General features: G+C 50.4%; 1 protein-coding gene across 5 annotated transcripts in view; it reads right to left on the reverse strand.

The window, feature by feature from the left end:
- Positions 1–26,487, reverse strand: part of ASTN2 (astrotactin 2) — a 358,876-nt gene that overhangs the window by 157,774 nt on the left and 174,615 nt on the right. For all 5 annotated transcript variants that reach the window (XR_015703622.1, XM_087752526.1, XM_087752527.1 and 2 more), the window contains exon 11: positions 7,825–7,975. Coding sequence is in view for 4 of the 5 variants with exons in the window: in XM_087752526.1 (XP_087608652.1) it covers positions 7,825–7,975 (151 nt within the window). In the remaining variant the exon portion in view is untranslated. The remainder of the gene's footprint in view (positions 1–7,824; positions 7,976–26,487) is intronic.

Raw genomic sequence — 26,487 nt, forward strand, 5'->3', positions numbered from 1 at the left:
AGGAAAAAAGGTATCTGGACGAGTCCCTGTTCACATTAGCGAGCAAAAGGCCTTTTTTTTTTTCCCTTCTCGTTTACAAAGCTCATTAGCAGCGACACGGGTGAGGGGGTCACTGGAAATAAAATCCGAGTCTCATTACTGACACGGATCCCCCAGATGAGAGGACACCAGCCCTCCATCTCAGCTGCCTGACAGGGTTTCTCAGCTTAGCTCCTCTTTTCCATTATTAAGTTTTTAAAAAAAAGGATATTTAATAAAGCGTTTCTGTAGAGAGTAAACTGCCCTTTTTATTATTCCGCTCTGTTTTCTCAACAATAGCAGCCTTTTTGTCAGATAAAAAAGGCCCAGACTTCTCCCATACCAGGGTATCAGAGGTGATGCTCTGGGTGCAGATGAGCCTGGCTCCTCCCTGGGCTCTTTAAAACTGCACAGCAAAGCTGCCACAAACCCCAGCTGCCACCAAACCCCTTCTCCTGGCGCCACTCCAGGTACCACACACCCATGTCTGGATGCGTCTGGAGGCGAGACCCAGGACCCCAGCCCCGTGATCCTGCCCAGTGCAGCTCCTCCAAGCTGCATCCCCAGCACCGCCGGCCCGAGGCTGCAAAAAGTGCTGGTGGCTCAGTGCTGCAGAGGCACTGAGTGCAACGTCCAAAGGCCCTAATAAACCCCGCTTCGTGTAGAGGCATTCTCACTCCTCACCGAGGAACCTCTTCAGCGAGAGACAAAAGCATTAATCTGCTGAGGTACAAGGAAGTGCCAGCATGTTAATGAACTCCAAACTATGCACTGGCATGTATTTTATTTGCTTGTTGGAGCTCAGAAATGATACAAATGCAGTAAACTCCTCTGTGTCCATATACATATATATTCAGACAACTTTGGCTTATTCTGCCTTCTCTTTCTTGGCCCAGAAGGCCCTGGGTGAGCAACACTCCTCAGCAGCAGCAGGACCAGAGTCTGGCTGTACACAGCCCAGTCTCTACAGCTGAGATTTATCCCTCCTGTCCTAATATTTTGGTAAAACAGGCCAAAAAGCTGGTCGCTAAAGTGCCCATCGGCTCCAGGCTGTCTCTCTCCAGGGCCACCCCTCACCCCCTCAGGACAGCAATGTCCCCACCACCCCCCGGCTTCAGCAGAGCCCTCCCCGGCACCCCACTGCGGGGGAGCATCCTTCCCAGAGGGAAACATTACAACTGTTTTCTGAAATAAGTCATTATCTTCCCACTTTTTCCCCTCCTTCCTTTCCCCCTGCTTCCTTTTCCCTTTCAAGATCATCAATCATTATTTTAGCCTCAGAAAATCAAACCCATCTGTCTTCCAGGCTCCCGAGCACACGCTATAATAGCTCACACCCCTCAGCTCAGTCCCCCCATGACAGTGGGCTGGGGGCTCCACGGAGGAGCTGAAGCTCCATGCAATGAGGCATCATCTTCTCACCTGCGGCCACCGCAGAGCTCTCGCATGGACCCTCTCGGGAAAGTCACTATGTGTATTTTTTGCATCTCAATTCAAAGTGTTTCAAGCAGCTGGTGGGATGCTATGTACATAGACATAAGTGCTCAGAGCTCCTGGAGCAAGGAAATCAAGCTAGTGGAAACCCTCCAGCTGCTTTCCTTCCAGGAGTCACCAACACCCCATTTTGGGGTGCACTGGCATCTCCTGCCCATTGGGGCATTTTCCTTCCTAGCCACAGCGGAGGCTGGCACCTCCAAAAACATTTGGGAGATCAGAAATTCAACTCCTGCCCCACCTGACATCCAGGGTATAGCCCAGCCACAATGCTACATGCCAAATCCTAAGACCCAAACCAAACCCAAAGACCCGACCCAGTTGCAACCACAACACACGAAGCATCCCAGTCTGCTGGGGAGCAGAGGGGCAAAGGCTGGTGCCAGCCAAGTCCTCTGAGGAATGCCACTGAAAAAGCCAACGCTAGAGAAAATGGGGCTTTTATCACCCAAACTACCTCTTCCCAGTGCAGGCAGAGACCTCCAGCTCACCTCAGCGCTTCCTGAGTTATTCCACTTGCTTTTTAAATTTGGCCACCGCTTGCCAACGTGGTGCAAACCCCTTTTGCAGCACTGAAAGCAAAGGCAGGCAGGTGGTGGGCTCCCCACCTACCCCTCCACTACCTGCCGCGGCCGGCTACCAGCCCCAGTGGCTGTTGTCATCCTTTGCTTCTCTCTCTTCCTCAAATCCCGTTTCATCACAGGTCGTTACCTGGCTTAACGAGATAAATCCGAAACCACAGGCTCCTTGGGAGGGGGGCTTGCTTTGAGCACAGGGGGCTTCTGCTTCCAATCATAACGTGCATAAGGAGTCATCTTCTGCTTCAAGGAGCCAGCTAAACTTTAAAGGGATTAGAAGAGAATGGTTTCCTCCCCGTCTCCCTCCCTTGCATGTGCATCTCTAACATAATTAGCTAGGTGCCTCGTAAGGCAGGGATGGCTGAGTTTTTATTTTTCAATGAACAATTGTCTGTCAGAAAAATGCAGATTTGATGAAGCTTAAGTGCTTTGTGGGATTCCATCAATTACATCTCAAAATTCATTGGGAAATTAGGAGAGCATTTAATTTTGACAGGGTTGAAATGTTTTGGTTTCCACCGCCTAATTTTGTTTTTATTTCAGGCTATACACTGGGATAACACAATATATACCAAAACCTCCAGATGATAATGTTGGAATTAAGCATTTCCCCCTCCTTCATAGAAAGGAGATGTTTTGAACCAAAATATTTTGGAACTTTAACATATGTGGGGGATTTCTGCACAGCATTTTGGTTTGGGCTGAATCTCCTAAAAACCCAATTTCCCCACAAGAATATCAGTTCTCAGCATCATCCACTTCATGAAGTAGCTCCCCACTCCCCTTGGTCCTCAGGCCATCCCTGGGTGACTTGTGCTGGAAGGAGGAGACCAGAGCGGTAGCCACTGCCCTGTTCCTTCATTTCTACCTGAAATGGTTACACTCTTAAATTAAGCCATTTCTCTGCCCTGCTTTGCAGCGGCTAAGGAATAGCCCATCGTTTTGATGTGGAAGAGAGCAAAAGAGAAGGATTAGCTCCAGACAGGCTGCACTGAGGCTTATACACCTTTGTGGACCATCCCAAATTTCTCTTCCTTCTCTGTCTAAAAAGGCTGGGACCAACACTGCACCAGTGTCACCATGGGCCAGAACTTCATTAAGAGACTTTCTGGTAGATGCTCCCCCTTCTGCATACTGCTGAGCCAGACAAACTCCATCCTGCTTGATGGGCTGACCCCCTGATTGTAGAAGGGAACAGTTCATATTGTCCTTGTAGGCAAACTATACTTTTTTCTCACTTCAATTAGAAATAAAGCTGTGCTAGAGGAACCTCAGCCTGTGAGCAGGGAGATGGTGATGATCAGCAGGATTCATGTCTGTGCGGAACAGCAGCGCCCGCTGCCTGGGCTCGGTGGGCTCTCTGACCTCTTCCTGACACCTCTCCCAAAGTGGGACAGATCCTGGAGCACAGCCATGCTGTCAGCCCTTCCACATCCACCTGCGCAACATCTTTGGCCTCCGTGGCACCAGTCACTCTATTCTGACTTAAAAGACTAACTCACCAACATCTGCAGGCATCACAGATGCTGCGGAACCATCAGTCCACACCACCTGCACCCACCTGCTGCCACGCCGCTGCAGTGAAGCTGCTTACGCAGCAGGGAAACAAGGGGCCTAATTCTGCTGCTACCTCGGTGTGGGACCTCAAGCTGCCTTCCCCACCAGCAGCTGGGCAGCTCGTGCCCTCCTGCTTCTCCAGGAGGTCCTCGTGGTGATGAGACCCATCCTGAGAGGCTCAGACACGGGGGTCGGACACGCACCTTCACTGCATGCCTGTACCTACCGCTGCCTCCTCCAACAGCAGTGCCAAGGATGCCCAGTGTGCATCAGAGGGGCACCGTCCACCTCCTCGCCCAGCTCACGTGCCAAGACCAAAGCTCACTTTCCTTGGGAAAAAAACCTCACCCCTCTTATTCCCCTGGGGCTGTAGTCCCGCCTTGCTGGGGCTCACAAATGGGCATGGCCATGGGGCATCAGATGCAAGTGACCTCCCTTCTCCCCGGGCAGATGGGAGGACTGCCATCAGTGAGCAAAGCCAAGCTGAGAGACAGGTGGGGAAACCTGAATTTAAGCTAGCTAACCGGTGTTTTCTTCAGTCCCTCAGGGCCAATTCACAGGTTTTCATCTCAAATTATAAATCATCAACACATAAGGGTCAAGCCCTTTCCCTCCTTCACCATCCGCCTTCCTGGCTGAGCAGCTACCAGTGCCGGGAGAAGGGATCAGCGATATATATTCCTGTATTGGCAGTAATCTGACTTATTCCTCCAGCACAGTTTCTCCTGGTTTGCTGTGATCCCTGCAAGATGGTACAAAATGCACACTGGACTCAACGTGTGGAACAGAGCCACTAGATTTAGAGAAGCTCACTGAGATTTTGTCATCTTGGGAAATGCCTGTGGCTTCCCCAGACCTGACAGTAATTCTGGGGTTCAACAAGGAAAAGCAGCACGGAAACAGGTTTTCTAGAGCTTGGGGATTGTTATGTTATGCTGCAAGGTAAGGCTCAAAGGCAAGGCTCTAGTTAGCAACGTCAAGGTCTTAGCAAGGTTGCAGCCCATACTTCTTAAAACTACCCAAACAAAAAAAGCCTCCGATAAGAAAAGAACTGCAGAAAACCTTTATGCACTAATGCCATCTACTGGGGACAGGTAAAAATAACAGAAAAACCATGAAAAGAAGGGAAAAAAGGGCCTCATGGGGAGTGTGGGATGGAAGCTGAGGAGCTGTCACCCCTCCGGTGGGGACCCACTGCAGAGCCTTTGGGGTCTTCCAGGTGACACCTCGCACGCAGGATTTTAACTAAGCAAAGGGATGTACTCTTTTCTCCTTCGTAAGCCCAAGGAGACCACCGTCAGAGAGACTCCACCATGAGCTGCAATAAGCTGCCCTCGACATTTCAACCAAGTCCTTTTAAGGCCAAACAATTAGGTAATGGCAGAGCCCACGCCGCTGAAAAGCCCGAAGATAAATGCATCCCCAGTCCTCGCAGAATTACTGGAAGCTGTATTAAGGGCATGAAGGAACTGGTAACAGATGATGATTATATATAAAAGGAATAAGAAATCTTTGAGATTTGTGCTGTTCCCTGGTTGCGCTGCTAGGCTCCGGCTCTGCTGCGTATTAATTGCTTACAAGGCTGCATGTATATTTTATGCTCAGTACCTGCCTGGAACATTTGTTGGATTTAGCCTTGATTGATGAACCACTGATTATATACTTCTGTGGTCCTTGGCAAATTAATAAACTGTTGACTGGTAAAGATTAACAACATGTCATGATTTGCGAAACAGTGTCCAGAGTAAAGCTGAAGCAAACCTAGTGCTAAAATTAGTACGTGAATGCTCCCTGAACTCTATAAAAAGGGGATAGCTTAATTAAATTACATCCCTATATTGCCCATAGCACTTACCAAATTGGCAAATTGAGTTCACAGCAGTTCAGCTTTAAAACTAACTGACATCCCTGAAAATTTGCAGCAAATGACCCCATCGCTGCTTGCACTGGAAGCCCAGCTCACGCCCGGCAGACGCCAGCAGCAGAGGCAGGATGAGGAGGGGACGAATTGCCCAGTGCAGGGGCTGGTGCAGAAGGTGCTGCAAGGTCACAATGCTGCGGCTGTGGCGAGCTCCAAAACTCAGCTCCCATCACCTGCGACCTCACTCAGTGTCACAAGCATGACCTGGGGCTGGGGCAGCGCTGCCTGCCCACCCCTTAGGCTTCTCCCCAGATCGACAGCCATGGATCATGGTCAGAAACATAGGGCAGTGCCCCCCAGACCTCTGCGTGCACTGCTGCTATTGCTGAGGACCTACAAGCAGGTGATGAGTGTAAAACATTGCACGGGGTTGGGAGAGCCGGGAGGGATGGACCACTGTGCCCTTGGTGTCAGTCCGATGGTAAGCAGGGACAGATGTGGACTGGAGGCAAGATGCAGCAGCCATCTCCAAACTTCCCCTGGGAAGCTCAGTTCTGCTGTCCTCAGGCTACAGCTGGGACTGGGGAGCTGGGGGGCCTTCACTCCATGACTGAGGTCTGTGGAGAGGGGCAAAGCAGCCTTGCACTCCTGCAGCAGGGAGAAAAAGGGGTGAAGAGCAGAGGAAGAAGAGACAGACATCTCTGCGGCCATCTTCTGTCACCATGGGATGCACGGCCCTGGGAGCCCGGTGTGATGCCAGGGGGTGAGGGGGGTCCCGTGGTCCCTGTGTGTCACCTCTCGCCTACGGCTCTCGGGGAGAGGATTCGCTCCAGGAGGACAGCTCCCACTGCTTCTCCTTTCTCCCCCTGCTGCCTGCTGTTCATTCTCTTTACATAAAGCCTCATTTAGGCATTACAGAAGCAGGGGGGTTATTTTCCCCAAGTGACACGGTTTTCAATTTCTGCCTCTCCATGCACCGGTGTGGCGAGCGCTAGGCCTGTAATTTATTGACAATTTCTATCTTAATATATCCTGACTTTTAAAAAGAGGCATCTCTTCCCAGCAGCATGGGGTGATCAGAGCCCCGATTGCTTCTGACAGCATCTGGGAGTCACGCTGGTGTTCAGAGCAAAATTACACCCCAAAAAAGCAGGAAAAAAAACCAAAAGATGAGAAAGGCAGCTGCTCCCTGGAAAAGGGAACAAAAGAAAACAACAATGGGAGAAGAAAGCAGGAAAGGGAGAGGAGTGGCAATGGGGAGATGGCACCAGGCACTGCTGGTGACACATCAGACTGTCGTGCTAAATGGCCCTAACAAGCAATTGGAGAAGGGGATAATGAAAACACCACCCCCGGGACGGTACCGCTCCAGCCTGACCTTTCCCGGCTGCCATGTATAAACATCTTCAATAAATAAAGAGACACTTAACTCCCACTTCTGCCGAGATGGGAGGGATGGGGCGATGGGCGCTCTGCCTGCTGCGAGAGGGGAGGGGATGGGGCAGAGGGGTTTCGAGGGGCTTTGGAGCAGGGCAGGCGGAGTGAGTGACAGGCTCTGGACCCCCTTGGGGGTCACCACCCACTGCCTGGCAGGCAGACGACTCCTACAACAGACAGACAAGAAAGGATGCTCCAGGGTTCCCCCAGTTTCCCAAGGCTCTGCCCCCATGTCTGTGTGTCGTACCAGACTCGCACAAGCTCCGCACACAGGGAAGTGGTGACTTTGCTGTCAAGGAGAGGTGGGTTAGAGCCGGGAGGGGTGCTGAGCTCTGCTGCAGCCCACATGGAAGAATGGCAAAACCCCTCTGTGCATCGATAGCTGGGAGTGATTCAGAGCCTGTGCCCAAAACTAATGGTCTAGGGTCGAAGAGGTCTTCTGGAGGGGAGTTTACAAAACTTGGGACTCAGTAGGTTGTCTGGCAAGACGTGAGCACGTTCAGAAACAAATCAAAACTCTGAGGGTGTTAGAGGGGCCCAGAGGGGAAGAGGATGGGAGATGCTTCATCTTTCTCCCACGCTAGGAAGCACAAGGCAGGAGAAAAAGTGAGACTGCTTTCAGCCCCATGCTTTCTTGACAAGCAGGAAAACGACCATCAGCCTCAAGCATTTTTCTTTTGCTCATCTGAGCCCCCAGGCTCCTTCCCTGTGGTCCTTAAAGCACATGTGATTTGCCGCGAAGGCCCCAGGGGTGGGAGGAGTCCACCACCAGCATGCACATCCCCTCAAGCACATCCCAGGAGACAGGGCAGGCAGTCCCCCTCCGGCTTGTCCCCAAAGCAGACACCAGCCCCAGGGGCCAGCAGCCGTGGTACCTACCACACAGCCCGTTGAGTCCACCTTGCGATCTGAAACGCACTTGAAGTTGCGGGTACAGCCACCATTGTTGCGGGAGCAGTCTCGGACCGGCCCGAAGGAGGAGAGCAAGTCATTGATGGTTTCAAAGTAGGTGGACAGCATCGCTTCTTCCCTTGGAGAGAAAAGGCACCGTTAGGGGTGGCAGGGAGCTGGCAGCACATGGCATGGGCAGGGTAATCCACAAAGAGAGCTGCTCTAGCAAAATAATGGCATTTTGATTAGCAAAGTCAAGTCAAATTAAGCTTCCCAAGAAAACTAAGACTTTGTGATTACACTATATATAATAAATTTGCTGCATAACGCTGACATCCTTGATGCAAATCAACCAGTTATGGGGTTTCAAAGATACTATCTACCATTTTTACTCAAACTAGCAACTAAGAGATACTTTATTACTAGCCTGGAGTTGTGTGTGAATCCAACCCTACGCTATACAACAGTGAATCCACAACAGTGAAACTCCTCCTGAACGTTTCACGGCTAGGCCAAGCCTCCCCAAGCACCGACACCCTGTCCATCACCTGGGCACACTGCCAAAGCTGGAAAACCATACGAAACTTGGCTTCTCACTGGCTGGGATGTGGAGCCTCATCCCTGTGCTAGGCTTAGGGGACGGGGGACCTGGAGGAGGGGATGCAGGGATGGGTGCAGGCACAGCTCTCTGCTGCACTGCTCCAGCCCGTGATGGCTCTGCAAAGCCCAGGGCATGGCTGCACTGTGACATCCCTCTACTTAAGCAAGCGAGAAGCATAAACGCCTATGAATTCAATGGCCATGTAAAGCCTTGGGAAGCTCCCAGCCCTGCCTCTCTGAGCTGCACACACAGCAGATTTTGTCTGTGACAAAGTATTCAGGCACTTTGCTTTCTGCTGGGTGCCCGCAAAGGGAACACAGATGCTTGTCGAGAACTTTAAGCATTTCCAAGGTATTTTTCATCTTCAAAGCACATTTTATATATATTAACCGATACCTGCAACCCATCTTGGGCAACAGATCCCGTCACCCTCTTACCAACAGGAGAGAGACAAAGCGATCTACCCAAGGTCACAGAACAAGTCACTGATGGCGACGGACTTAACCTCCACAGGCTATTTATTAGATCTTTAAACACAGGGGGGCTGCAAATAAACACTGACCCCTCTGACCTTAAAATCGCCCCCAAGGCAATGCTGGGAGTCACAAGGTGGTTTATTCCCCTTTAGCATCTCCCCTGCTCTCCCACCAGCACCTAAAAAGCCACTCAATGCCCAGTGCTAGTCACCCATTTTTGGGGGGTTCTTAATTTGAAAACCATGTGCTTGGCAATGAAACAGTGGTGGAGGAATATTCAGCAGCCCTTGAAGACCACAGCACTGCTGTCTCAAACTAGCACTGCATTATCTATCAGTGGAGGGCCCCTGCACGCACGCACGCCGTCACACTCATGCACACAGCCCTGCCAACACCAAATGCTCGAAAAAATCATGAGTCAGGCATTAAAAAAAAATAGAAAGAGACTGGCATAAAAATGATGAGATTTTAAAAATAAATCGATCACTGGATGGGTTTTTTTTTTCCTCCCCTAAATTTGCCTTCTGTTTTCTGAGCCTTTAGGGTGTAATCGAGCTTTTCCCTCCAAACTTGAGGGCTAGAAACTACCCAGAGACCAAACCCAAAAAAATAAAGCCCTACGCAGTATTGAAGTCACAATTTTGCAGATTCTAGATTTCCAGGCAATCACACGATTCCAGAAGCTGGGACTTTCAACAAGGAAAACACCATCAAACCAGCAAGAACTGGTAAACTGGCACATCCCCACTCGAACGGAGGTGGAGGGCAACTTCTCCGCTACCGTGGGTCGGGGCGGACGAGTTACTCGAGCACTGGGGTAGCTCCGTGCCCACTGCAGTGCCTCCAGCTGCATTGCTGCCCCACGTAGCAAATTCATGTCTGTGCTGCCCGCTTTCACCCCAATTAATGCTTCCCAATTAACTTTTCCCTCTTGGCGATCATGCTTCCGATAATTCCCCCTCTCTTGGCCCATCTCCTAGATTTTCCAGCATATTTGGAGCTGAATCTCCCTCTGTCCTTTCTTGGTCATGTTTCAAATATCTTTAGAGGCCCTTTTCTATTAGCACTCTGTTCCCACCAGAATTTGCAGCCCCTCCAAAGTGAGGGAGTGGGAAAGGCAGAATATATTAGATCAAGGCATGTGTTTCTGCTGGAGAGGTGGGGGAAGAGAAAGGGCATATTATTTACCAACCAAAAATGCTGTTTATTAACGCAGAGAGAATTACATAAATAACAAAAACAACAAACCACGACAGCTCCTCCACCACCCACCCAGAAAGCTCAGCCCCATCTGGTTCTCCCGAGGGGTTTCTTGTCGTGGGTGGACTGCACGGAGAACCGTGTCCCCATCCTCCCTCCTGGCTTTTCCATTTGTCCACCAAACAACCAGACCCTCTGGCAGCTCCCATATCCCTGAAGGGAGAAGGTGAGGAGCTACAGCTGCGCTGGGTGGTATAAAGGAGACCCCGGGGCCCAATCCTCGGCTGGGGTAACTCCAGAGAGCTGGAGTGCTGCTGGGAGAAGACGGCTCATCCTGCACGGGGCCATGCTCCCGGGCTGGGACTGGCAGGGGCAGCTTGGGGCGCTTTTAATTAAAAGTCGGAAGCACACAACAACCTCCTGCCCTCAGGAGGTGGAGGACAGGAACGAGAACTTCACTCTCCGAAATTGTGCCTGGTGTAATGGATGACCCTTGACAAAACATGAGCATGGGCTGCTGAGCCAGAATGAGCCATTAAACGTATTAAAATATTAACCTCACTGGAAGGTGGGGAAGAGGAGCTGGAGGGAAGTGTTCAAATGTCACCTGTGAGAGGAGCAGGGTGATGGCGCTGCCTGCAGACGGAGGGAGGCTGCTTGGCTGGATTGCTTCTGTGTCAGCCGTCGTTAGATTAGAGGAGCATCACTTCAACGCAGCGCCCTGACAAGGCGGATGTCAGCAGATGAGAGGGCTGACGCGATGCTCGGAGCGAGCTGGGAGCAATCTTTGCTTTCGTCTGCCTCTGGAGGGGCCAGCAGAGCTGGGTTTGGCGCAGGCAGGCGCTGCCGAGCCTTTGGCACTGCCAGCCTCAGTGGCTCCTTTTAATTTTAGGGGGTGAAGAGCAATAATTAATTACCTGCCTCCCACAGAGACAATGGGACAGGCAACAGGTGGCATGGACCAGATGATTTTCCACCCCTGCAGCTCCAGTGATGACCCCTGCCCGTCCCTCCCTGCCCACTGTATGGGACCGCGACCCCCAGATCCCAGAGCCGGCCCTGGAGAGCAGGCAGTGCTGACAAGGCAGGGGACACTTGAGGAGCGATGGCAGCGTCTGGCCACGACTGCACGGTGCCCGCCGGGGGCAGCCGTCCCTCCCCACCACCTGGGCATGCCAGATGAGACCAGCCCTGATGGATGAATCACTTTCCCTGAAGTAACAAGCTGCCTGCAAAAGAACAGCTCTTTTCTCTTGTTCTCCATCTATCTGTATTGAATTTCATCAAGTGACCCTCAAATCTGTTCTGACAAGGCAGGACGGAGAAGATGGGCTCTGCAGTTTGCGCTGTGCCTGGCGTGCCAGGGGAAGCTGCTGGTGGCCCTGGCCAGACCCAGGCACCAAAGCTGCAAGGACCAGGCAGGGCTCAGTGCCCAGCAGGCTGGGAGGACAGGGCAATTCCCCACTGCCCTGAAGCAGATTCTAGGTCCCACCCAAAACGGCATTGCGGAGCGAGCAACCTAATTTCTGGTGCCAGATTCTCTCCACAAGCACACGCATATCTATGAACACAGGCACATGCTCTTTCTCTAACTCTCCAGGCCTCCCAAAGACACACGCAGACACTCAAATGATACACTTATAAATGAAATGCATTCCCCTTTTTGCCAGGACCCACTGATGACACATAGCCTCAGTAAAAGCCCCTTTTCTAACAACTTCGATTGCCACAAAGTCAGTGCAATGCACAACAGCAGGGCTCTCCGCCTGACTTGGCACAGCTCCTGTAGTGCAGACCACGGCACCCATCCTCGCCCTGCCCCGTGCCACTTCCCATCACCCCCACTCCCCCTGATTCCCTCAAAAATACTTTTCTCCATCCTCCCCCTTTGTTCCAGGCCCTCATTAATGAAGCAGATTCAGTGACAAATATCACTGGGAGTTATTTATTAATGAAATACCAACACCATGCAATTCTCAAAACCTCCAAAGCACTCATCTCAGAATAAGACCCTGAGCTTCACAGTGGCTCTTCTCTCCAGTTCATCCTGGGAGGGGATTAGTGGGTGTTATCCAACTCAGCTGCCCCTTTTTATTGCCTGCTAATGGTTAAAGACTTCAGTGTCTTACAAAGTTAACCGTCACTGAGAAAAACAAAAAGTATGCAAGCTGCGGACTAAGCCAGTGCTGCTCTACCATCTGCTCCCTGAGCCGTGTTTGGAGAGGGATGAAGGGGGAGATTTGGGGTTCATGAGTTTCTAGAGACAGGGCCCACTAGCAGCAAAAGGCATGATGCTCTGTAACCTGCAGCTTCATCCCAAAGGAGGGACTGGTACAGAGCAGGGACCCAAAACCACCCGGCGCAGCCCAGCCAGGATGCCTCATGTCCCAGCACCTCGCGCTGCTGCCTGCTTCCATTGGCAAGACCCCGCTCAACAGGGAACTTAAGAGCTGATGCACTTACAAACAAGGACAGAGCAATTTACACCGAGATTCTGCATTTTTCAGCCCAACAGCTGCTTGCCTGAGCAATTTTGACCAGCTCTGGCTACAAAAGTTCTGCTGTGCTGTGAGGCTCAAGAAAGGGCTGGTCTTCTCGTGGCTAGAGCCCACCAGAGAGGCATCTCTGTGTGCAGACTTTGCTCCCTTTTCCTGTTATGCCCAGTCAGGGGTTAAACCTGGACATCCTCTGCCTTTCACCCTTCTTCCCTGCACCATCAGGTCATCTTACCCAGAGGGACACTCACCCTCTGCCTCACAGGTGCTCACATGGGAGCCATGGCTGCTTACCCCATCACAGCCCTATCCAGCCCCAAAATGTGCCAAGGGCACAGCTCAAGCCGAGCACCTGTCCCTCTGGGGCAGTTTCCAGGAAGAGCTGGATGCTCGCCCTGGGGAAAAATGCCTCCAAGGAGTCCCCAGGCACAGCCCCAGACCCGCAACAGGTGAAGTCTCCATCCATGTGGTGGGCAGCTTATTTCCTTCCTAGCAAATGCTCTGTCTGAGCATCACTTGTGCTCTCACCTATTCCATTCCTGTCTTCCTCTGCTCCTTTTCTCTTCTCCCTCACATCTCTTTTTCCTCCACTAAACCCCCGCCTTCCTCTGCTAATCCAGCCAGCGCTGAAATCATCGGTGAGGTTGCCAAACTCTTCCTTGAGTTTCGGAGTAAACAGCTCAAAGATATTAATGGGACTGGTGAAAGTGGGATCCGCACGAGCCTTTTTGCTGTGCAAATGGTTCTGTCTCTGTTTGTCTGCAGCCATGTGGGCTGGCAACAACTTCTTCACCAGCCACGAATTGCAATGCTAGGTGGAAGATGGTGAGCCAAGAAAGGTAGGTGCCCTCAGCTGCAAGCTTGAAATACCAAATTAGAGGGGGAATTACAGACCATAGCAAAAGCAAAGTTAACCCAGCCCTTCGTCCCCGGCTTCCTGAGCTGCAGCACTTGGCTCTTTTAAGGCTGGGAAAAGCTCAGGGTGTTCACACAATGCCCAGCAAAATTCATCACAGAAATGGGCACAAAGGGCCTGCCTGCCTGATCAACACACGTACCCTAGCTGAGGGTGCGCTACAAAGCTCATAATCACATTTTTTATATAAGCATTACATATAAACGATAAAAAAACAAATTATATCTGCAAAGCCCAGCATTCAGAAGTGAACTGTCAGGATTTGACCAGCACGTGGGACTGGGATGCCGGCTGCAAGCAGACCCCTTGGGACCACCACCCGTGGCGCCAGCCCTGCTCTCAGCCCGTGGCACACCCTCTCACCTGCAAAGGCAGAGCCATCCCTTCCTCTGGGACTTTCCCCTCCCAGGGACTCAGTACCCAGGACCCCCAGCATCTCACGAACGTTAGATTATTCTCACAGCTTCTGTACACTGGGTATTATTTTCTTCACGCTTAAGACAGGGGAGCCAAGGCAACAAGAGATCAGGATTAAAGGTGCTCACCACTGTTGGATGTCCAGTGGCAGATGCTTTCAAAATTATTTTTAGTACTTTTAGCACTTCCCACGCTCACAGTAAAATTCCAGCTGGGTCTGATTGCACCACAGGCTCAGCTGTTCTGTACAAGGGTCATGCAGTTAAACACCCAAATTACGATGAATGTATGGTCACCTCAGAAAAGTGGTCTCCAATTTAAAGACAACAGAATATGTTTTTTCCAGGATTTCAACCCTTCTCTTTTTTATTCTGCCTGCAACAACAGACCATTCTCTCTACAGCCTCTCCTGCATGCACTACACCATTTACCACGTCTGTAGCGAATGCAGCAACCATCTCCCGCAGCACCAAACCAAGAGCTATCTCCTGAGCAGGTCCATCTGCTCGTTGACCAAACTGGGATGCTCTGGAAAAGTTAATCTCCAGCCCCGGCACTGGAGGACCTGACGAGGTGGTGGCAGGTTCTAACCAAGGGACTTCACAGTCTAAAACTTTGGCACACTTAAGCCCACGGCTTCAACCAGGTTTCTTAGCATGGTGCCTGAAGATGTGTGTGCATGGGGCGGATTTATTGTTTTATGCAGAAAAGCTGAGTTTCTGCCCAGTGCACCCACAGACACTTTTCAGCCACTTTAATAGTTCTGGGAGGTTTCAAGAAAAAACATCATCCAGGTCCTAAACTGGAAGAAATCATTTTTACTTGAGTGATGTTGGAGAAGGCACTTCAATGGAGCTACGCTGATGCGCCACAGCTGATGAGCTGCTTACTATAAATTTTCCGAGTAGTCTCACTTCTTGCGGTAATACTACAATAAACACTTGCGAAAATGGTCTCCCAAAAACCTTGAGGTTGAAAGCGTGAAAAATTCCCTACCACGCTTCAATAATTTGCTAGAGATTCAATAAAACCATTGCTCCGCCAGGGCGTTTTGAAGCTCACCTTAGCAACCAGAAAGGCCAGAAATTTAATTACAGCAAAGCCAAGCAAAAAAAAAACCCACACCGGAACAAAAGCGAGCTCAGAAAGCCCATCACATGCAGCACACGTCCTGTGGGACACCGGTGCTGGCGAGGACAGGGATCTTCCTGATCACGCCGGGTGGAGCCCCCACCCTCGGAGTCGACACGGCTCTGCTGTACAAAGGACCAGGATGCCACAGCTGAGATAAACAAGACAATTTTAATTCTGAGCATATTTTACCCCTGTTTCAGGGAACCATTGTGGTCACCGCTTCAACCCCACGCAAGCCAAAGGCAAACATGGGCGATCCCAGCTCAGTCTCCCAGGCAACCTTGGCACCAGGAAGTTTAAGAAAAGGCACACAAGCCTTAATAGGGATGATAAACCAGGGTCAGTAAGTGTGCTGGAAATTGAATGTGTCAGCGCCCACTTCACCGCGGCTTGTAATTAATCCTAAATTCGGTGGGTTGCATTTCCCATATGGCAACGCTATGGTCAGGATGCTCATCTGCATCAGGCACCTCGACAGCAAAATGTGGAATGGGATGGGGGCTTGGAGCACAGCAAGTGCCCTCGGTGGGACAGAAAACCCACACTAAGCACCTGGGGACACCAGCTGGGAGGAGAAACAGCACTGCTTAGCATCGTATCCCACCCTGGCACATCACAGCAAAAGGGATGGGCATGGCCCTATCTCCCCACCACCCCGTTCTGCATTTATTTAAGATACAGCTTTCCAAGCCATTTTCAAGGTTCCAGGCTTTATCCCCCTGTTTTATATCTTTTTGGAGCCCTGACAGCCACATCCCAGCAGGTTGCAGGGGCTCAGACCTGCCACACTGCACCGGGCAAATGTCCCCGCTCCTATGCATTTTCCACCTGCCCCTCACTAGCTTCATCAGGAGCTAATTCTTCAAGGTGGGGATGTGCCTCTCCCTGTTTCCAAGGTGCCTGGCACTGACAAAACTACTTCCCTCCTTCCATGCAAATGCAGAGCCCGGGCTCCCTGCTGCTATTACCACAACCGCTCCTAACATCCCAGCTGATGTTTTCAGCTTCAAAGGAATCTGTTTCCCTCTGTTTACTACATCACCAGCCAGAGCCAGACATACCTAATTCAGTTTTATTAACTTTAGTTATTATTTACCTATGAAGCATGCAAAGTTATCTGAGATGAGCCTGACCCATCCCTTTCCCTACACTGCTACTCTCAATTTCAGCTGCAAAGAAAAACTTTATAATATGAATTTTAGAAGTTAAAAAAATGGCAACAAACCAGAAGCACAGGAAAAGCACAGTTTCAACATCTTAAGACATTAAATAATAAAAAAATATAGCATTTAGACCACCAGGAACAGAAAGCTCCAGGCTCAGCAAGGAGCCACCTGGCCCCTCATGCCACTGCAATTACCAATAAACACCTTTTGGTGAGAGGTTCTAGGCAGCTCCAAATATTAATAATTTAAACAGTTAATAGTAGTGGAATCTGCTTGTTCAACACAGAATCGGTAGCAGTAGTACGTATTAATTGATAGTAATTGAGCACTAATTAACTCACAAAGTAGTATGTTTATCTAGCAAAACGGATCACGCCACTGGTGCGGGGGTTATCAGTAAAGGCAGTAATGCATAATTAAAAAATACATAAATGAAAATTATCAAATGATTTCTCTATGCTAATTAATATTTTTACTAGCGCAGTTTCCCCAGCAATTCCTTCCATCCCATCCTCTCTAAATATTATTTTCAAAATAGTGAACTTGTAAATACATTTCTGACTTCAATTTAGAAATAAAAAACAACTGGAGGGATATTTTTCATGCTCAGAGATAACACGGTGATAATAAGGAAGGAAAAAATCTGTGCAGAGACCACAGGGAGGGCTCGTGGCTTGCCATGGCAGATCTGCTCTGAGCCGAGCAGACCTCCCTGATGCTGCTGGCAAGACCTTCTTCAGGCTGCCGTGAAAGGAGGCATCCAAAAATACCTCTAACACCCCTACCAATGAAACACTGACCCCTGCACCACGCAGGTGGCCAGCCAGGAGTCCCATGGGCTTATCCAGAGAGATGGAGCAAAACACACTATGCTGTAGGAGGAGAAGAGAGGGGTGGCAGTGGGAGGAGAAAGCTCATTAGATGTTGATTAAACCCCCAGTTCTGACCCCAGAACTGCATGCCATGACCAAGGGCAGGGACCCAGGAGAATAGGAGAGGCCAGCCTGGTGCCAGATCCTCCATGGGGATCACGCTTCTGCTGGAGCTCAACTTGAGCTCATCTGTCATCCCCGTCTTGCTGCCACAACCAGCTGCTTGGATGCAACCCATCCCTTCCCGCAGCCCTGCCACCCAAATCCAGAGCAGCTGCCAAGTGCAGGACCCCACAGTTAAATTTACAGGGAGCAAAGCCTGTGGGGGATGCCACGTCCAGGCTATCTCCGCTTGGATGGTGGGATGTCCGCCAGTGAAGGGATCCTGCAAAGCATCTGCTCTGCAACTCAGAGACGTCGAGGTCCATCAGGCATCCTGCAAATGGGAGCCACACAATGCAGGTACGCACAGGTCTGCACACCTGTAAAATAATTGCCTATAAAGGCAATTATAAAGGTTGCAATGTCACATACGCAAAACTTAAGAAAGCGTGAGATCTGAGGTTGCCAAGGCAACCTTAATTCAGTCTCTGGTAATTATGCACTTTGATGAAGGTGTTAATTGCAAGACCACATACAGGAGGGTTATCTGAAGGACCTATTTCTCCCCAAATGCCAAAGGTGATGGTGCTGAGCTGTAGCCAGGTGTCTCTGCATGCCTGAAACAGTCTGGAGCTCGACATTTAGGCATCCCAAAACTCACCCCCGGGTACCTATGAACATCCACAGGCTTCTCAGCATCCTACAAACAACTTCATCTGCAGCTTCTCAACAGTTCTCTCGTCACTGGAGGACGCGTAGCTCCTACTTTATTGTACTCTATTCAGATACTGCTCTGCATGCGCAACTACTCAGCTCCTCATGGGTTGCTTATCCTTTGCTCAACACCAAAAAGCATCGGCATTTCACAAACAATAAAGTGATTAAGTTCCCAATCTCACTGTTACCATCCCCATCTTACAGACAGGGAGCTAGGGCCCAGGAACGATAATGTAAAAAACATCCGCTACATTACATGCACCAAATTTGAGACATTTAGACTTGATTTTTCAGAGCGCTTAGCATTAAATGACACTTCCCCTGCTCAAAGCACAGCTCTCATTGACTTTGGTTGAAGTTTTTACAGCTCTACATTAATGCAGATCATTCCCAGAGCAGGTTCATCAGCTGTGCTGAGTGAGGCAAAGGGGAAAACTAGGATATGATCATGCTATTAAAGCCGGTTTCATAATGCACATGCACAGAGGGGCTGCCTGAAGGCTGCACAGCAAACTGATCCTGGCACCTCCCGGCTTTGGAGTTTTGCAAACTTGATAACGTTTGCTAAAGAGGAGCCTAATCGGGGTTTTATTCTGGGCAGGGAGGAAGGCGTTTAGTCTGAAAAAGAGGACATTTTTCAGTAGCAGTTGCAGGACGAAGCATCACTCAGCCTTTCGTGGGCAGAGCTCTCCTAGGAGCAAAATCGCCCTGGCAAGCTCCTACCTGCCCGCTCACTGGGCTTGTAGACGCTTCCCTTCTTGTCCCAGTATAGCCCATTCCTCTCTCCCATTCCCCCAGTTCCCCTTCCCTGCTAGACCCAAACTGTATTTTTGGCCAGCTGCTGCTGCCCTCCCTCACGCCCTCAAGCAGTATTTTGGAGCGGAGATGCTTGGCCGTGATCAGGCATGGAGGGTCGCTGCCGACTCTTGATGCTCAAATCAAACAAGACTTCACGCCGTGTGCAGCGATTCATGTTTTTCAACAGCACTTTTAAGCTGGCCAAATTAAGGCGGTTCTTTGCCAGTAAAAGAGAGACCCTCCACAACACTCTGCCTCAATCCTCTGCAACATTTTTGCCTAGGGGAGAAAACGAAATCTTAGAAAAACAAGCAATCGAGCAAAAGCCTAGACAGAAGGCCTGGGATCTCTCATCTTAAATTATTAAAGGCTGAGAACATAATGAGATGGGTCAGGCCACCCCAGTACCAGGCAGCGATTGTAGCCCTGCTTGGGCTGGTTAAAATAAAACATAGATTCATGTAGACTCTACGTGGCATGGCGAAAAATGCCATTAATCTCACTGCCATGAGGAGCTCTGGGCACCTCCTTGCTACCTCACCTGTATTCACTCCAAACATGGACCCGATCAGACGCCAGAGAGGAACTGAGCATCCATGGTTTTGCCCTTCAAAATAATCAGCCATCAGCAAACCAATATTTCAGGTCCCTGCTCATCTGTCATCCCAAAGGGATGAGCCTAGGATGGGCTAAAAGATTTTCCCATTTAGAACAGACATTTATTCTAGCCCAAAAGGGAGCTTGGCTGCGGCAGATCCCATCTCTCCACCCTGCTTTCCCCACCTAGAAACTGGGAATTTGCTTGCTGGTAGGAACTTGCAGGGGCCAGGAAGGCAGAGAGGAGCTGGAAGAACCCCAGCGCATGTGCTGGCTCTGTCCCTGCTCCTGTGCCCCAGTCCTGGGGGCAGCACAGCCCTCTCAGTGCTGCAGCTCGTCCCCCAGCCCCACGGAGACAGAGATGTCCTACAGTGTCCCATGAGTGCTGGGGATGGAGCCGGTACAGGGTACGGCATGGGGGGCTGTATCTGCCTTTGGTCATCATGAGCGTTTTGCAATGGCAAGCTTGAAAATCCCAGCTTGGGGCTCAGACTTCAGTATGTGCTTAGGTACAAATGAGTCACTGGGGTTTTCCTTCCCTTTTATAGCCTTTGAGGGTATTTTGGGCAAGACTACTGTTCTCATGGGCTCTTCTGGATCTGACTTTGCAGCAATTCATGAGGGTCACACAGAAAAGTTGGACTTTGCAGGGAAACTGGGAGAGGGAGGGGGTTACCCTTTAGCCCATTTTTTTCCTGTGCCCAAGCACTGGGACCAGCCACATCCCAGACTCGACCACTCTCATTAAACAGCGATTAGGATTTTTTTTCTTTTCTCAAGAAACGTATAAAGTGCTTAGATGCAGTGGTGATAAGCACTTTAGAAATGCCGATAGAATTAGATTAGATAAATAGGAAACAGCCAGGGCTTCAGGATCAGACATCCATGCCCTGATTTTTCACAGATGCTCCTATCGATCCACTGGGAACAGACAGCATCGAGCCCTGGGGAAACTGGGTACCAGGGATCAGCCATCTCTGCATGGGCACGGATAAGCATTCAGAGTGCAGATCCCTGCCTTGATGAGACGGTCGCTGCAGACAGGACGGCCCGTAGAAAAGCAAGCCCCATAATGCTGCAGCAGCTCAGCATCCCCATGCAACTCCAGATGCAACACTAGGCTCTGCAATAAAGCTCCATCCAGCTGAACCCCACTGAAAGCTGCACAGCTGGGTGACCTTCACCATCCCCTCCACATCCCCAGGATCACCAGACCCCATCCACCCCGCCTGCTCCCCACAGACCTGGGGAGCTGGGCACGCTGCTTCCCAGCCACGGCACCGGGTGAGCAAACGTCCCATGGCATGGGGGCGTGCACGGCTGCACAGAGAGAGGGGTAAGAGCCCATGAGAAGCAAAACTAGAGCTTTTTGGTGAACCAAATCCATGAGCTGTATTTTAGAAAACACCACACACCTGGGTCAGTTACTAGGGATGCATTTATGCATAAGTATACATATATGCATAGCTTTGCTGCTATATATAGCACCTTCTATCAGCAATGCTCACTGGCTTTGAAAAAGTCAGGTGAATGTCCACAGACATGGGAACTGAGGCACAACTAGATTATTTACAGCTTGTTTCCAGAAGCAGTCTTTGAAGTTGGAATCCAATTAATTTTATACCTGGGGAGAGATTTGCATAGGGATTTTCCAACCATATGGGCAGATTTTTCAAAAGGACTCAGCTCTTATCTAGGCATCCAATGCAGACTCTGTTTTCCAAGGTGCCCAGCATCCATCAGTAGCTCCTCAGAGTACAGCTGAGTTTGTCACAAGGGCACCAACCTCCTTGGTAAGCCAGTGGTCACAGAGCCCTTCTGAGGACACCACCTCTGTGGGTCTGGTCACCAGAGGCAAGGAGCACCCCGATCTGCTCCTGCCTTTGGTAGGGACCCATCTCACACCGGCCTGGAGATGTGGGCATTTGAGAGCAAATAATTTCCTACCAGAAAGAGAGGGGTCTTCTGCCAGTTTAAATCCCTGAACAAGCTCAGTTCAGGATCAGAGAGATGCCACTGCTGATATGAGGGAAGTGATGGGCATTGGTGGCTGAGGGAGGAGCAGGACCACCCTGTGTGGTGGCCACAACCCACTAGATCACCTTGTCTGTGTCGTAAAACTGCACCCACACTGCCAGGAGGGTTTGTCTTGTATCTCCCCTGCAAAGATGCCACACGGCCCATGCCCCTCTCACCACCACATCAGCGAGTGCTGCCTGGACCAACCTCAAAGTAGCCACATGCTGTCCCCAGCTTGCAAACTCTTTGGGGCAGAAGCTGTATTTAGACCTGTTTGTGGGGCAGCTCTCTTCAATGCACTTAATGAACTTTTCCTGATTTGCAGGCTTATGAATATCCCGGCAGAGAGGCAAGCAAGCCTTTCCCTATCCCCTTTCACACTTCCATTGCAAACAACAACCCCGGGAGCCCATGGCGTGGTGCCTGGAAATCTCTGATCCAGGCGATGGCTGCAAAGCATCACCTTCAGACTTTTGAGGAAGACACAGAGCTTCAAATGCACATGAAACCCCCAGAGGCCAATGTTTCACAAACAAACGGCACCCACCGGGAGGGAGTGGGCAGCCCTGGCTGCAGCAATGCCTGCCTGTAACGAGCTGACCTGCAGGCTTCCTCCTGGCTCACCGATTCATGGGGTAATTGCTGTACATTTTTAGCCTTGCCTGCAGCCATATCGTATAGCAAAGGCTGCTGAGTTGTGTCCAGGGCCAGGTGTATTCAGAAAAAAAGGATATTCAGCGTTTTAAAAAAAAGAAAAAAAAAAAAAAAGGAGAAAAATCTGGCACTGAGCTCTGTTGCATCCATTTTTGTTCCTGCTGAACCAAATTCGCTGCCATCAAAGCAAATGGCAGATGAAGAAAACATTGACTTTCTGCTTGGGTCAATAAACAAGATAAATTGAGTGGGGAGTTGAACGTGGAACAGGGAACATCATCATTTACCTGAGGAAGAGAGAGGGCTAAAGGCAGAGAGGCTGAAGCAGGGCACACATCCGTATCTCACATAAGGATATTTCACTTGGGAGCTCAGTGCTAGGAGGCAGGAACTGTGCCGGCTCCACCAAATCTTGGGACTATGCTGTGGGACTGAGTCTGATGTGCTTAAAACAGAAGGCCCCGGACCCAAAGCCCAAGAAACAACTACAAGGGATTGCATTCCTGCAACTGAGCATCTGCTGGTGCCAATGGCATTTCCCCCGAGCAGACACACAGCCTGCACAGGGCTGACACCTGACTGCTACTGGTCCAGAAGTGGCCAGACCAACCCTTCTGAGGTCTCAGAGATGCTGAGGATAGGGTTCAGCTCACCCATCCCAAGGTAACCCAAGATACACATAGGACTGGTCACTTCGGGCTCCTCCAAACTCACTGGGGGAGATCAGCTCATTTTGGGGATGATGCCCCTGCCCTAAAATGGTCAAGGATTGCAGCAAGAACTGATCGGTGCCCTGAGGTCCATGGACTAGATCTCCGCTCATCAGAAAAGGCAGCCTTGGGGACTAGCTTAGATACAGATCTAGGGATGATCTAAGCTATTCCTAAGTGCAGTCAAATCAGTCCCAGTCTACAGCCCTTGGGCCTACTTGCAATAGATGCCAACTAGAGAAGGAGCCTGTTACAGTCTTTCCTGAGGAAAGGGAAGGTCTTATGCTCACTCGTAGCACTAGATAGCCAAAACACCATCTGGGAGAGAGACAGAAAGCCTCACTTATGGAAAAAACTCCTTGCACTTTGCACTCTCTTAGACACCACAGAACCACCATGAGACACAAACCTATAAAATGCCAAAATCCCAGTGCCCATAATGGGATTCATTGTACTTGCCATGTTGTCCCATCTTCTAGCCTCTTGACATTGTAGCTACCCTAGCTTACATCTGCTGAGCAGAGCTATTAATGGTGTGTATGGGTGGGAATGCAGAGGGCTGAGCAGACTCCCAGGTCTCAGACTCAGGTTTCCAAAGGAGACATCGCTTTGGAAGATCTACCTCCATATTTTGTTAGGTTATTTTTTTATTCACAAGCCTACTCCCTCTCAACAATAACCTATGACCTGAAGCACCTCTAAAGAACAGATGATGCATTTAACCAATGCAGCACCGTGCTTACACACAAACACACACTGATTTCCAAGTTTAACTCAGAGCTCCTCTGGCCTCACTCTGATACCAAGCATCCCAGAACAGACATCCTCCCTTTATCTGTAAACCTTCGTGCTATTGCATTATTAAGTGGAACATAAAGAATATATAGATTTATTAAAGGCAGAAGAGACTACGCCTCCCAGCAGATTCTTCCCTGAGCTCAATTACTGGCACTAAGTGTCCCACATCAAAGGCATCTAGAAGAGCTGCGCTATGGCAGAGGTTGCAAGGGATGCATCGGGGGCCCGAGCCCGCGGGCAACGATGGGAGCTGCAGGCAGGTGGGCATGGGATGGGCGCATCCCTCCTCTTGGGCCAGCCAGATCTCATCCATCAGGTTCGTTTCAGTTGCCAGTGTCACGGTGAAGGATATTCAGTTTGAACTGCAATTCACAGGAGTGTGGGGCATGGTCGTCACTACTCCTGCCTGATTAGGTCTGTCAAAACCTATCAGGGGGAAGTTTGCCTGGGAACCTGCTCTCCGGCTGCACATTTAGCAAGAGGAGATTGATGACAGGAGAAAAGGAGGCGGGGGGGGGGGAAGACGAGCACTTGCACATTGCAGGACCACCCTCCTTCTCCTGCCCATCGCATCCCACTCGCCACCCTTATTTTAGTGTCTATCTTAATTAAGGAGACTAAATGGAAATGCTTCCATGCTAAACCAATGTCTGCCCTGCCGAAAAGGATGCCCAGAATACAATATTCTTCCTCTGAAAGGCACCAGAGACAGACATGCAGAGACATGTGGAGCCCAGGCTCCCACCACGGACCCTGTGAACCCCCTCTGCCAGGGCAGGAAGCAACGGGTGAAGGTCTTCTGATGGATGCCAGGAGCATCCATCAGAGCCTGTGGCAGCCGGTGCCTCTGGGTAGAAAGGGGAGCAGTGAGCATCACGTGGGCTCTTGGAGGAGGTGGGGGGCGAGGGAGGACTGATCCCACCCCGACACCCGCAGCAGCTTGCACCCTGCTCCTCTTCCCAGGGTGATCTCTCAGCCTGACCCATTTCACACTGCAGGTGGCACAGAGAGCGATGCTGACTCGATGCTGCCTGCAAGGAGAGATGAGGGTTACCCAAAGCCTCTCAGGCAAATGGTCTCCCAAAATACAGGTGAAGACTCCTCTTTGATTACATACATGAAGGCCAAAACATTGATTTTTCAGCCAACAAGCAGAAGCAAGCCTCTGTGAACGTGACCCTTGGAAAAAGAGTCAAGTAGGAGGTTTTTGGAGGTAGAGCTCACTGGGGAAGCAAACCTGGGGATTTACAAGCAAGAAGTTGGTTGTTGTATTTTTACCATTTCACCCAAACAGGCTTGTCCATACACATTTGCAAAAAGCGGGGACCACAGCAAAGACTGAGCTTAATTTGTTTCTCAAGTTTTTATCTTGATGGAAGGAGCACCACAAAGCTGAAACGCTGCCCAATCACTGGCCCAAGGGCAAAGAACTTGCTTTCAGCATTTGGCCTAATTCACATTAGAAGACTTAAATTCGACTTCAGCAATATTCACCTCTCTCTACTCAAAACCAAACTTGGTTTAAAGAAATGAAGATGACCTCAAAACTACGGCTCTGTCACTGGAGACGAACAGAGAGCATTCCCAGGAATAAAGCCCCGAGCAGGAATTGGCATTTTGGGACCGGCTGCAGACTCGGATAGTGAATTACTGCACAACCGCGGGCAACGCACAGGATGTGTCAACGCTCCAGACTCCTCATCTATAAACTGGGGACAACAATAGCTACCTACCTCCCGCCGTGCCGTGCAGTTAATTAATGCTCCTTTGAGTTGTGAAGATGAAAAGCAACCCATAACTGCAAAATAGTGTTTTGTTATTATTATGAATGAAGCCTCCACTTGTTCCATCAGAGTACACCTTAAAGCAGTGCTACCGCAGACTCTGAGAACTGTTCCCAGCAGCTGTACTACCGCTGGCATTTGCAGGAGTTTAACTGTAGACTTGCATGTAAGAGCTTTGAACATGTTGGGGAAGAAGAAAGAGAGGGAGAACAAACAAATAGAAATTCCAGCACATTTTGTGCTTAGCACCTGGAGACGATGCTCCACTTTCCTGGAGGCTGGAACAAAACAAACCACAGACAACAGCATCTCTTCACCTCCTGTTCTTGCCTGTGCTTTACCTTCACAGGCTGCCGTAGCTCTGCAGGCATAACGTCAGGACAGATCGTACTGCAAGGGCACTTAAACAGCAAATTAAGATCACACAACCACTTTAGGAAGTGATTAATATATTGTCTCTATTTGACAGGTGGGAGAAATGTAGCACAAGACACCGAAGTTGCCTGCTCATGGGAATGCAGGAAGCTCGGGGCAGAACAGTGTGCCTGAACTAAGCAAAGGTGTGGACAGACCCCCTGCTCCGGCTGGGGAACAGCACCAGCTGTGCCCAGCTGTTGGCAGCACCCAAATTGCATCCCCATCCTCCCAGCTGCGCTGGCAGGAGGGACCATGGGAGCACTCCTCACCCACTCATGCACACACACACCCTGGGGGCTCTCCGGCCCCTGCTAACCCTTCCTTACCCTGCCATGAGCACAGAATCTGGTGGAGCAGGTCCACAACGTCCCCAATGCCAACCACAACCCCTGAGCTGTACACAGGCTCGGTCCCTCTCTTGCCATGGATGGTTTTGACTTGATAACACCAAACTAGCACATAGCAAAAGAGAGTTCAGATGCTGGCTCGAGTACTTCAGGCAAGTCACCTTTTGGTACCCGCATTATTTATTTCCTTTGCTCTACCTTGTGTATCTAACCTGCATCTCTCTCAGGCAGAAACCTCCTCCTTTGATGCTTATGCAGTACCTGGCACTCTGCTTTCCCAGCCCTGCAGCCAGCCTCTCCGTGCCCTGGCAACGCAACCCCAACCCAGGAGAGCAGCTTGCGGCTCTCCATCCCCCTGGAACCACTGCTCCCCCTCTCCAGGCCACCTCCCGCCATGCCCAGCTGAAGGACTCGGATGCCTGCAGCACACA

Source organism: Nipponia nippon, unplaced genomic scaffold, assembly GCF_047370975.1.
Source record: "Nipponia nippon isolate SJK-2023a ecotype South Korea unplaced genomic scaffold, ASM4737097v1 scaffold_16, whole genome shotgun sequence".
Lineage (NCBI taxonomy): Eukaryota > Metazoa > Chordata > Aves > Pelecaniformes > Threskiornithidae > Nipponia > Nipponia nippon.